The sequence below is a fragment of the Microtus oregoni genome, unplaced genomic scaffold (genome assembly GCF_018167655.1).
Source record: "Microtus oregoni isolate MIOR12 unplaced genomic scaffold, Mior012 000009F_ref0000495, whole genome shotgun sequence".
NCBI classification, from domain to species: Eukaryota; Metazoa; Chordata; class Mammalia; order Rodentia; family Cricetidae; genus Microtus; species Microtus oregoni.
Genome location: NW_024543068.1, coordinates 7,074,847 through 7,088,760, shown reverse-complemented (window position 1 = coordinate 7,088,760; position 13,914 = coordinate 7,074,847). Strand labels below are relative to the sequence as shown.

General features: G+C 40.1%; 1 protein-coding gene across 2 annotated transcripts in view; it reads left to right on the top strand.

Moving 5' to 3' along the window:
* Nucleotides 1-13,914, top strand: part of Tshr (thyroid stimulating hormone receptor) — a 113,229-nt gene that overhangs the window by 57,173 nt on the left and 42,142 nt on the right. For both annotated transcript variants that reach the window (XM_041658690.1, XM_041658692.1), the window contains exon 2: nt 9,027-9,098. In XM_041658690.1, coding sequence (XP_041514624.1) covers nt 9,027-9,098 — 72 coding nt within the window. The remainder of the gene's footprint in view (nt 1-9,026; nt 9,099-13,914) is intronic.

Here is a 13,914-nt window from a genome sequence, read left to right as displayed (position 1 = left end):
GAGAAATCTGTTGTGACCAGACTACATAGGCTGAGCCATCCCAAAGAATATCTTTAGACTCAGGTACTGGCATCCACTCAGCCTGCACAGTCCTTACCAGGCAGTGATGTGGAGCACCAGTCAACTCAAATCCCCCGCAGGTGAGCCTATTCACACACACTATGCAATTGAAATTGTAGAAATTGTTGTAGGGTCCAAGAGTATGACATCCCAATATATCTTTAGCTGAACTTAGTTTGAGACAGGTATCCTGAGAAAGTGCAGGCACAAGGTTACCTTGGAAAAACTGTTGGCAGACTAGGGAGACAGCTCACTTGGCAGTCTGCTATGGAACCATCAGCTCCCGAGTTCAGTTTTCAGAGCTCACAAAGAAAGAAAAAAAGAAAGGAAGGAAGGAAGGAAGGAAGGAAGGAAGGAAGAGAAAGAGCAGTGTATGTTGGCATGTATTTGTAATCCCAGTTCTGGGAAATGGAGAAAGGTGGGTTCCTAGTACTCACTAGCCACCTAGCCTAGCCTACTGGCTACTTCAAGATCAGTGAGAGATCCTGTGGTTTTCTTCTAGAACACACACACACACAGAGAGAGAGAGAGAGAGAGAGAGAGAGAGAGAGAGAGAGAGAGAGAGAAGGCTGTTCATTTGTAAAAGAAATTTATGTCTACCTAAATCAGTGGAACAACAGCAGATTCAGGCAGAGACTTGCTTGTGAGAATCCCCTTAACTGCCCAGCAACTCACAAGAAGGTTATGAAAGACCACCCCTTGTCCAAAGACAGATCATCACCCACTACCAGGCACTATGTGAGCTGCTTTTTGAGATTTCGTCTATGTTAGGAGACATCTTCCCTTACTCCACCATAACCCTTGACCTTGCCTCTCCAAGAGCCCCTTAACTATCTTGCCTTCCTTTGAGTCCTGTACTTCATCTATGGCTTCCAAAGTTTTGTATGTTTGTGAATTTATATGCTTTTTCCCTGTTAGTCTTCCTCCTGCCAGTTTATCCCATGGATGAGAACTTCTGCACCTTCAGAAAGAACACACAAACTCCATAGTTTCTCTACATAAGAAGCATTAAATATGAGTCTTTTCTATGAAATACTATAAAATTTGTGTTTAAGACAAGTGTCTTGGCTACTATTCCAATGCTGTGATAAGACACCATGTCCAAGGCAATTTATAAAGGAAAGCTTTATTTGGGGCTTAAAGTTTCAGAGGGTTAGTGTCCACAGCCAGGATACTCTGGCATGGTGGTGGAGCTGTAGCTGAGAGCTCACATCTTGAGATACAACTACCAGGAAGTCAGAGAGTCAACGGGGAATGACACAAGTCATTTTTTCTCTTTAGTATTTTATTATTATTTTTCTTTTCTCGTTCCTTCCTTCCTTTCTTTCTTTCCTTCTTTCTTTCTTTCTTTCTTTCGTTTGTTTCTCAAGACAGGGTTTATCTGTTTAACCACCCTGGCTGTCCTGGAACTCCATCTATAGACCAGGCTGGCCTCAAACTCATGAAAATCTGACTGTCTGTGCCTCCTGAGAGCTGGAATTAGAGGCAAGTGCCACCACCACCTAGTGGTCCAGATCTTTTGAAACCTTTAAGCCTTCCTCCAGTGGCACAACTCCTGTAACTTGGCCGTACTTCCTAAGCCATCCAAAATGGTAACACCAACTGGGAACTAATTATCTAAATGTATGGGCTATGTGGCCATTATCATTCAAACCTCCATAACAATGATGCGAATCTTCATCTCTCTCCCAATTGATAACTGTTACACAGGTATTTCATTCTCCCCCACTTCCTTACTATTGTAAAAACCTTTGTTTTTTTTACAAAGTCCCTGCTCTGTTCTAGACATAAAGTGATTGATTTGTCCTTTCCCCCCTTGTTTTCTTTGTGCTAATTCTTTAAAAACTGACCAATCTTGAAAGAATGTGTGAGGTCAAATCCCAGCCAAACAAGAGAAAGACTCAGTCACCACCTTCATTAGAATAAAAATCTAAGTTCACTTGCTGCTTCTCTGTGCTTGCTCCTCCACTTTTGGGAGCAGTGTACCCTCTTGATCAAGACTAAAGTTTTTCCCTGTGGAGTCATTCAATTGGCCTCTCTCTCTCTCTCTCTCTCTCTCTCTCTCTCTCTCTCGTCTCTCTCATTCTGTGTGACCCCAAACTTACTTCTAAACACCTATCCTCCATAAGAAAGAAGATGTTAAGATTTTGATACTACTCATGTGTCAATGGAATTTCAGCGAGATGAACCCATGAGGGAGAATACTGTGAACAGTCTAACTGCACACACCTTTCTCATTTGGAGCATGGGTACAAGCAGGCCACCTCTATATCATTAGCTGGGTGAGTTTTCCCCATTGCTGCTGCTGCTGCAAAAAAAAAAGGACCCTTTTCAACTGGATCCCATTCTGCAAAATCTACAGGTCAAGCCATGGCATTTCCCATTGATTTCTGTTTTACATTTTATCCACATGAAGCAGACATTTGAGACATACATAGCTTGCCCCCCACCCCTAGTGCCTATCAGTTAAACTCAGAAACATGGAGGTTAAATGAGTGTTTGTTGGCCTTAGGAATTATGACTCAGGATCTGTTTAGATGGTTCTGAATCAGTACTCAGAAGGCAGGAAAGACAGGAAATTAAAGGGCAATTGGACCAGCAAAAGAAGCAGATAAACTGAACATCTGTAAGACATGAAACCCAAAATCTCTTGATATACATTGCAAGCCTCTGGGCACAACGTATTTGTACTTCTGGTCACTTCAAATATTTGTGACCAGAGGGCTATGACCAAAGTTCAAACTCCAAGTAGCAGTGGATCAAACATCTTGCCTCCAGGAGTTCCAATAAGCTAGACTTGACCGGCTGTCCCCAGCACACCAAGTCATGAAGAGTAATGGAGAAAAGAGATTTAGCTAATGCAGTTACATTGGGGAGGGTTCAGTGATGCTCCAACCTGTCTTTGAGGCACTAACAGGAACCTCATGAAGAACTGGTTGATCAGGAGTAGCTCATTTTCTACTTTTAGTTCTTCAAGATAGGTTAAAGAAAGTTTTTCCTTAGAGGGGTTCAGTCTGATTCCCATCGGGTGATTAGCTCAGGAGCGCAGCCTCACAGTGATAGATAACCACCTTCTATGTGAGGGTCATTTGTCTTGTGAAGCTAGCAGTGGCTCCTGTAGTTGGGCGCCAATCTGTAGTAGGAGGAGTGGGCTGCATCCCGCCACCCGGCTAGCTTAACCCCAAAATAACCACATAGAAATTGTATTAATTAAATTACTGCCTGGCCCATTATCTCTAGCCTCTTATTGGCTAACTCTCACATTTTGATTCAACCCATTTCTAATAATCTGTATGTCACCACGAGGTCGTAGCTTACAGGGAAAGATCCAGCATGTCTGACCTGGCAACTCCATGGTGGTAGCTCTGTCTGACTCTGCTTTCTCTCTCCCAGAATTCAGTTCTGTCTTCCCCACTTATGTTCTGCCCTATCAAAAGGCCAAGGCAGTTTTCTTTATTCAACCAATGAAAGCAACACAAATACAGAAGGACCTCCTACACCAGGCTCCATCTGCTTTTGTCCATTGTCATAAGGTCACTTATCCATCAGCCCTGAAAGGGGACTCCAAAGAAAAGGTACCAGGGACAACACCAGAGTCAGAGAAGGACAATGTGACAATTACACTAGTGACTAGCTTTGCCCATCACAGGCAGCAACGGGAATGATGCAGCATGCAGAACATACTCCTGTCTCCATTTTGAAAACTTTTATAGAGCTTTTTTCATACTGATTTTGAATCATACAAGAAGGCCCCAAGGAAACATTTGACTCTGTCACATGCTCAATGACCTTCCATTGTTAAGTGGATCGCAGAAAACTAAATTTAAATTGTACCACCAGCTTAGATTTCTTCACACTTGCAATTTCAATGTCTTACTGCCAGCTTAACTATGAAATTACAAAATTCACCGAGGGTATGAAGTGGTAGCACTGAACTTTTTCCCAGTGACTCCATATACACGGTGCTAAGATGGAATCATTAACAGTAGATGGTCGTACTTAGCAGAAAGGAAGTTTTCTGAGAGCTTTTTAACTCTATTTACAAAGAAACTATTTTTATTTTTGCTGACCCTTTTTGTTGAATTTATCCCAAATCATCAGAGGCAAATCAAAAGCAGGAATTCTTCAACACCTACGAAATGACAATCCAAAACAAATGGCTTGCTGTTGATTCTTTATAGAATACAAAAAAATATCCAGACGTTTTGTTAACACTCTTGGTATAAAGTACTTATATACTTCTTTTCCCACAAACAGTCAAAATAAATTCTGAAAATTAAGATAAAAAGTTTTGGCTACTCTCTACTCGTTCTTGGGGCTTTGTTGTTGTAGTTTGATTTTTTTTTTTAATTTTGTCTTGTTTTATCCTCCCTCTAAACTGTAACCACAGTGTCTGGAGATTCTTTGACTAGAAAGTTAGCTGTGGGGAATGTAGGCTATGGAGAGACCGACTAACCACTGAGCTCCAGCTGTGAACTGAGGTACAGAGAGCAGTCGTAAAGCAGCAATTAGACCCGATTTCACTCGCTAATGTGACCACTGGAGATCAATGTTCTTCCATTCCAACCTAAATTACTAATATTAACTGATATAGATATGAATAACTTGCATTGGTATGGATTTTAAGGTTATGTTAAAGTTAAAGCCTTTCTTTTTTGTTTAAACAGAAAAGGGGGAAATGATGTGGGAGTCTTCTGTTTTGTGTTGATTTCATTGCTTAAATAATGAAACTGCCTTTGCCCTTTAATAGAACATAAAATTAGGTAGGCAGAGTAGACAGACAGAATTCTGGGAGAAAGAAGCCAAGTCAGGCAGTCGCCATGATTCTCCCACTTCAGACAGACGCAGGTTATGATCTTTCCTGGTAAGCCAGCTCATGGTGCTACACAGAATATTAGAAATGGGTTAGATTAATATGTAAGAGCTAGCCAATAAGAGGTTAAAACTAATGGGCCAAGCAGTGTTTAAAAGAATACAGTTTCAGTGTAGTTATTTTGGATAGAGCTAGCTGGTGGCCGGGAGCTAAGCGGTGGGAAGCGGCCCGCAGCTCCATACAACAATTAACTCTCGGATCACACATCCCACTTCCCACAGAGATGCACAGGGTGGCTACAAAAGGGTAGTTTTTGTGGTCCACAGAAATTCTGTGAACTACGGAGCAAACAAGAGCTCCTGAAGGTACAGTGTTATCCAATGCGGTTCCTGATCCAAAAGACCTTTGGAGGGTCCGTTTGAAGTGGGCTGGTCTTTGAGGACAGGACAAACTGTTCTCAAGCTGGAGCCAGGGACTGAGGCAGCAATCCATCACTGTGGCAACGCTCTTGGAAAAGGCTCCCAAGTAGCCAGGTGACAAGTTCTTGTCTCCCCTGACTCAGGGCTAGGGCACTCCTTTTCTAGTTATAAGTGAGAGATTGTGTCTGGTGTGTTAGGTAAAGTCATGGACCTGGATTTTCTGATAGTGTTCATATGTTCTCAATGTACTTACCACCTTGTGTTCATAGAGGGTAGTTTTTGTTGTTGTTGTTTTGTTTTTTTACTTGTGTGAATAAGTTAGCACCTTGTGCCTTGTGGTGCATTCTGAATAGGTGGTGAACATCTATTTGCACAATCAGTGCAAATGAACAGTCACCCTGCGTTTGCACTCCCAAAGCCACTGTCCCACAATATGGAACTTCGGACAGGACAGCCACTTAGAACAGGACATAGCTTCATCTCTGGGCCTTTCTTATTAAGAGAATATGAGATCTGTTTGTAGATATTTTGTCTTCATTATTTCATTACTTCGATGCCACAGTTTCATCTATCCTTTTTATCTTTACCTGAAGAAATACAAATGTCTGGACAAGCACTGGGAAGCCATCCTTTCAAAGTGTTAATTGTAGTTCATCAAACTAACCACATTTCTCAGAAACAAAAGTGAATATGAGGTGAATTGTAGAGACATAACCAAGACTATTTAGACCAAAAGTAAAAGAATTCAAAGTTGCAGAGGTGTTTTGTATTTTATCTATATATTGTTGTGAATATGCACGCACGGCAAAAAAAAAAACTTGTAAATTACATTGTTATTGAATTTGAATTTATGTGATCATTTTTCACTCTGAAACTTCAGTAAATGTTATTGAAATCAGTCTCTTTTATGATTATCACTGCATTAAATTCACCCAACAAATAAGCTATTTGTTTTCATTTAATGCTAAGACGGCTGGCATCATCTTCACTCTAGAAGATTTATTGAGCCTATTTTATTGTTACAATAAGTACATAATTTGTATTGGTTGGTCTATACATGATGAGTAATCATGACAGATAAACAGACAGAAACAGAGGCAGCAGAAAGACACACTAAGAAAGAATAACTTGTTCAGCTTTAAGTGTATATAAGGTTTGATGTCTGAGAACAGAAATACTTTAAGAAACAGGTATTATGGGCCTGGAGAGATGGATCAGTGTTTAATAATAAGAGCATTGGCTGCTCTTGCAAAGGATCCAGGGATCAGTTCCCAACACCCACATGGTGGCTCACAACCATCTGTAAGTCTAGTTTCAGGGGAATCTCTTACCCCATTCTGACCTCCACAGGCTCCTGTGTGCACATGGTGCACATAAACTCACAATCACATACACATAATATTCTCTCTCTCTCTCTCTCTCTCTCTCTCTCTCTGTCTTTCTCTCTCTCTCTCTCTAGGAAAAATATAAATACAATTTGCATTTTAATTGAAAAATATTAAATTTTATTTATATGCTATTTCTTTTATCATCAAACTTCTAGAAACCCTTTTAATTTTATTATAACTTGCAATTTAATTTGACACAAATCATTTATTTTTAATCTTTTTATTATTATTACTATAATTATTATTATTATTATTTTGAACTCAATATGTACCCCAGGTGGGCTGGAACACACAACTGTCCTGCCCCATCTTCCTGGATACCAGAATTATAAATGTGCACCAGCAAGCCTGACCAATTTCTCTCCTTTGGAGAAGGCTGAGTGCCCTAATTTTTAGTCAGTGAAAGTTGCAGTTTAGTCCACATTACCTGCAGACAATGTGAAATCTTCTGAGAGTATGCCCTCAAAAGGCTTGCTGCCAAGCAGCTCTATAAGACCACCTTTGGACTCAAGAAACTCAACCTCTTTTCATAATACCCAACAGGTGTGCGTATTATCCCTTGTTTGCCTTCTGCATGGCCCATTTTTTACACAGAGATTTTAATAGAACGAGTTGTTCTCATATGTTTTTGACTCCAGAATCCTGGATCTGCATCAATAAGCCTTTAATCACCACAGTTAAGGGGATGTAACTTCAAGTGAAGGCAATTTACGGATCTGAGTTTCTTTCCTTTTCTTTTTCTTTGGTAAAAATAAAAATTGCATTATTATAATGAACACACAAACAAAAACACCACACAGCTAGATTAAGGTGCCACTCAAACACTGACTTTATCCCCCCCCCCACACACACACACACTCTCTCTCTTTTTGTTTTTGTTTTGGAGGGATTGAGACCGAGTTTCTCTCTGTCACCTGGGACATCCTGGAACTCACTCTGTAGGCCATTCTGGCCTACAACACAAAGATTCATCTGTCTCTGCCTCCCAGGTGCTCATATTAAAGGCATATTCTACTACCACTGCTTGAATTTCTTAATACTAAAGCAACATTGGATCTCATAGTCAAATACTCAGAGGTTGAGAAGGAGTAAAAGCTCTATCTCGTTCATCCACCTACCCCCTTTACATTTCACTAAAGTTCCTAAGTCCTTTTACAAACTAAGTTGGCCTACTGGTGCTTTGATCAAGCATGTTACAGATATTTTTTTAGTACTGTCAAAGGAAGTAGTGCAAAGTAAGCATAGGTAGAAGAAAGGGAGAAAAGAAATGAAGGGAAATAGTCTGCACTCTGGAAAGGAAGATATACAATATTATCTATTATCTATACGTAAGTTAGTAAGGACTGATGTGTGATTTCCAGTTCAGGGGCAAAACTAGACTTGGGCAGATGGGACACAACATTGCATTTTTTTTTTTTTGCAAAATGTGTTGGGATATTGGGCACATATTTTCCACATGGGATTCTATTCAAGTAATCACTATGTAAAGAGAGGAAGCCAAAAAATTGAATACCTGGATGAAGACCCATACTGAGATATTTGAAGATGTTTTCTTACTTATGAGGTGTCCCAGAAAGGAAAGTTGGGGAATGCCATAGTGTTGGCAGAGGCTGCTCATTCATTTCCCAGCTGCCCAGACCCAAAATAATCATACATAAACTATATTAATTATAAGATTGTTTGGCAGATAGTTTAAGTGTATTTCTAGCTAGTCCTTACATCTTAAATTAACCCATTTCCATTAATCTGTGTATCGCCATGTGGCTGTGGTCTACCAGTAAGTTTCTTTCAGGTCTTCTACGGTGGCTCCATGGCGTCTCTCTGACTCTGTCCTCTTTCTCCCAGCATTCAGTTTAGTTTTCCCACCTAGCTCTATTCTGCCCTTCCATAGGCAAAAGCCTATTTATTCATTAACCAATGATATTCCCAGCATTCAGAGGGGAATCCCACATCACCATACCTTCAATTTGCAGGTTCAACAAAGAATACTTATGGTTCTGAGAAAGTGTTGGCTGGTTATCAGCATCGATACTACAGTAGACCTGACATTCTCATGAATATACTATAGGAATACCCTACCTTCCTTTTCAGTGAGCAAATGCAGTGTGGTGGTAGAGAAAGCATATTGCTCTCCATTCAATTCATAGATGAAGTTTGAGGATTCATGTTCCGCATCTGAATCACATTCTCAGTTCTTATTTTCCCGAAGGAGAAATCATGATGGCTTTGTTGATTTTGTTTGTGTTTAAAGGTGAAACACTTCTGATAAGATATTCTTTTAATTAGATGAGTAATTAGGAAAGACCAGTGATGAGGACTCTAATCACATGACTGTCGTTTCCTTAGGAAGCTCATCGAGACTCACCTGAAGACCATCCCCAGTCTCGCGTTTTCAAACCTGCCCAATATTTCCAGGATGTAAGTAATTACCCTAGTATACAGAGAACTTTGCTGTTGTGACATACTTTCTAAATGGGGTCTGTCGAAAAAGCAATTTCTATTACACTTGCATATATCAGTGACATCTGCCTTTTTAGCATATTTGAAATTTATTTATCTAGTACTTACCTGCTTAGTCACACCTCCATGTTTTGCTTCCTTTAGGACCTTTTAAATCCAATGCAAACTTAAATTCATTTGGTCATGTCATATTCACCACTTATGTGTATTTTAATATATCCTAGGATGTGACAAAAACCTTAGCTAAGAATATTCAGACATTTCTGTGTCACTCTCTCTCTCCTACTCACTCATCCTAGATTTTTGTTGATTCACTTCCACCACTAATACAATGCAAACATTTACATTTTCTCCCAAATGCAGCCAATCATTTGAGATTTCTCTCGCTTAAACATGAATTTAAAACAATTCTAAGCCTGAGAAACAGAAATGTGGTATGAAAACAGATGAGAAAAGCAACTTACATGTTAGACTGATGATTACTGTCTGTGTGTAGATTTGTGACCAACGGTGAGTCACCAATAATTTGTGTCCCATTACGGAAAGAAATAAAAGTACTTTCCTCCTTAAAATCATGTAACCAAAAGCAAGTTTAGATTTGAAACTTCTACTTCATGCTTCCCATGTCTACCATCCTCTGTCTTCCTGTTGATTGAGTCTGAATCTGTGCCTGGTTGAAGGCTGTCTTGATCTGTTCCCGCGTTTTGTCTTCCATCTGTGTGCATCCATGAGTTCTGCTCTGTGGCTGTATGTATCTGTTTGTGTCTCCGTGTCTCTCTCTCTTCCCACAAAGAACTCTGCCCTGTATTTTCTGGACCACATAGAAATCATCCACGGGAAAGGGATGGAACACTTCTCAGAAATTTTGAACAGTGTTTTACAAGGATCAAATCACTAACTCCAACTGATCCCAGCGGACCCAGACAACAAACAGTTCTACAAAACCATTGTTTATCAACAAAAATCCATAAATGGATGCTTTTAACTTTTAAGGAAGGTTTTAGGAAGTTGCTTTCAACTTTGGTATTTACTATTTTCAGCAAATAACACATGTGTTCTTCTGGTTTGGGGCATAGAGAAGTACATGATTTAAGTTTACTACTACGGGTTAGCTTGGGTTGAAAAAGTTGACTACATGGGAAGTCCAAGGTAAGGTAAGGTTGATTGTTACATTGTTCTCTTAAAAGAAGATAAAACAGGTTGAAGACACAGTACCCTAGTGGTTAAAATCTCAAGTGACCTCAAGACGTATTATTACCTTTGGCTGTGGTGTCCAACAAAAATTCCAGTGTCTTAGAATGTAAGAGCCACTTTCGGGATTTCACATTGCCATATTCTGCACATGAGATGAGTGAGGTATTTGTCTTTTTTGGTGGCAGTTCAGGTTAACTCAAACACACCCAATAATACCAGGAGTGACCTGTACAGTGCATAACTCAACTTATTCCACTTCTGGCCATGTGTTGAACATCTGTTGCATCATTTCAATGATTCTCAGCCAGAATGAACTCTGACATTTGACTGTTTGCCAGAATTGCAGAGGAGAATGTTACTGGCCTCTAGAGTATGGAGGTAAAGGATGTGAAAGACATCCTCTCCTGCAGACACATGATATAGACATTTTTTATTCAGTCATCAAGCATTTGTTCCACTTTGGCTATGAACACTTACTAAAATTATATTCAGTTGGGAGGAGACAGATAATGAGTCAAACATAATAAAGTAAATTATATACTGATTCAGACAGAAAGAATGCACACGAGAAGGGGGAAATGCAAGGTATAATAAAGGATATTGGACGTTCTGGGCACGTGCATGGTCAGGGGAGTGATGTAAGTAGAAACTGAGGTTCTTGGAAGTCATAAAAACAGTCTCAAACTGAGTGATGGTGGCACACGCCTTTAATCCCAGTACTGCAGAGGCAGGTGGATCTCTTCGAGTTAGAGGCCAGCCTGGTCTACAAAGCGAGTTCCAGGATAGCCAGCGCTACACAGAAAAATCCTGTCTTTAAAAACAGTCTCAAGTACACGATGAAGATTGTAGAATGGGAGATGCTAAAGGACAAAGCAAGAACAACCTTAGAGCTTGTGGTCCTTGAGGAGGTGGAGGATCGCAGCCAAGCAGAATTAGGGATGTAAGAAAACAGTCCCTTTCTCCACTGTCACAAGAAAGTTATTGGTGGGGAGGGGAGTCCAAAGAATTCCTATCTCCTGCTTCAACGCTTTCTATAAAGTTTGTCTGCTAAGATTGGTGGTGAGCAACCAGAATTCAAAATATTATATAATCAAGAATAGGCAGTAGGAGGAGGGTGGCTGAGAAATAGACAATATTCGTGGAGATTTGAAAGTTTCCTTGCGGCAACCCCCAAGCAGCCCGCACTGGGTTTGCCAGCCTAAGATCTCCTGTACCGTCCAGAGCACTTAATACTTGCTGCACTAATCCCATCTGATAGTTTGAATCTCCTAATTCTGTGGGTTCCTTGAAGCTAAGGAAGAAGTCTGTTTTATCAATTTCCAGAAAGATACTGGTATAAAGTAAATGTTCAACAGATATCTGCTGGATGCATGGGCATACAGTAATAATAGTAAGATATCCCAGGGGAAGCAAGCGGAGATCACCAAGATGACCTAGGTTTGCCCAGGAAATTAAAAATCTCCACCAGTGACTCTGGCAAATGTTTCAACAGGAGAAAAGTACCCTAAATTTTATAAGAGGTTGTATAGTCATCATAGTAATTGAGTAACATTTACATGCAATAAAGAGATGTCTTAGTTTTAAAATGGAACAAAATAGAATCATTGCTTCAGTCCTGGTGAATAAATCATTCCTATATTTAAGCTTATAGCAAGCCCAGAGGTTAGAGAAACCAGAACTTCAGCTCAGTGTGGCGGGCAGAACGAACTTCTCTGAAAATTCAGTAGGAAATGTGGGGTAAAGGCTGTGAAGCAAACACAGGGAAGTAAGTCTCCAGCTTTCAGAATGACTCTTGCCCCACTTTCACCCATGAAAATTTCTCTATGGTCCCTAAACAGTAAACCGATCCTGTAAAAAGTGTTCTGAGATAATGTTCGGATGAAAACAATTTGCATGCTGTTGCTCAGCCACAAAGGACAAAGGGCTGGGAAACCTGATAAGTCAAAGGCTGTTTGTTCATAGAATAAATAATTCTAATCAGCATAGGACTACCAGAATAGCAATGAGCAACCCTGTTTAAAATAAAAAAAAAAGATAACCCTAAGTCTAACAATTACTATCCCTCTTATGAAGAATGTCATTCAATAAAAATTACCAAGGAAGCTTTTGAAAAAATATAAATGCTTGGCCCAGTCTTCATGATCCTGAATCAATGATCCTGGGATGGGTCTTGAACATCTATGTATCCCAGTTGTTCAATTCTAGGTTCAGGGCTGAGAATCTCTGTTACGACTATGCTAATCATTGATTTTCTAAAATGCCATAGAAATGCCTCTCAGTAGATGATGGTCATTGGATCTGTGTGGATTATTCTTGTTGCAAGAGAGATTTAGACAAAACCATCTAAAGCAACCTAGCTTACATACAAATCCACAACTGCTCATGCAATGGAGCTTGTCGTTTTCCCCTCTCTTAGTACCTAAAACGTTTATTTGCATGATATTTTTGCTTAATAATTTCAAGGCAAATCCTGGAACTTTTTAGTTTCATTCAAAATCAGAAAGATAGGTCTTAAGAGATAATGTAGTCTACATGAATAAAATGCATTAGTGATGATCTCTGATTGCCAAAGCATTGTGTCTTATTCAGGAAAGAAATAAAAGCTCTTCACCTTGGAACCATTTACCAAAAGGAGTTCAAATCTGGGTTCTTAACTTCATGTGCTCAATGTCTTACATCCTCTGTCTGTTGTTTGAGTCTTAATCTGGGCCCATCTGCACTGACTGTTGAGTCTGTGTACATATGTGTGTGTGCATGCGTGTATGTGCATGTCTTTGTTTGTGTCTCTGTCTGTTGTGTGTCTGCCTCTCACAAAAGGTTTCACTCTATTGAACAGCGCAGAAGGCATCACATGGGGAGCAATGGGCAACTCTACAAAAATCTTTAACTGAGTTTTACAAGGTATTCTCACTGGCCCCAGCTGATCCCAGCTGATCCAAATAACAAACATTATTTATCAACCAATATCCATGAATGGATACCTTCAACCTTCATGGTAGATTTTAGATTGCTTTCAACTTCTGTATCTGCTACTTTCAACAAATAATACACACGTATTGTTATAGGACAAAGGCAAGGAAAAGCACATAATATTTCTGTTGTTGTATGTTTGGGGTTTTTTGTTTGTTTGTTTTTCAAGGCAGGGTTTCTCTGTGTGATAGCTATGCTATCCTGGAACTCCCTTTGTAGACCAGCCTGGCCTCAAACTCATAGAGATCCACCTGCCTCTGCCTCCCAAGGGCTGGCATTAAAGATGTGTGCCACCACGCCCCGCTATAAAGCACATAATTTAAGGTTCCAGCTATTCATTAGCTTAGGTTGTAAAAGTTAATTACATGGGAAAGCCAAGGCAAGTAAGGTTGGTTGTTCCACTGCTCTCTTCAAAGCAGGCTAAGCAAATAGGCTGAGTACTCAGGAGGCTGGCCATCTTAAGTCTTAAGTGACTTCAAGGTGGGTTGTTAGCTTTGGCTGTGAAGCCCAGCAGAGGTTCCAGTTTCTTAGGAGTTAGGAGACATTTTCAAAATATTGCATCAGCACTGTAGTCACCGCCCTCTGGAATGCTCCACCAGGAGAATGCCCG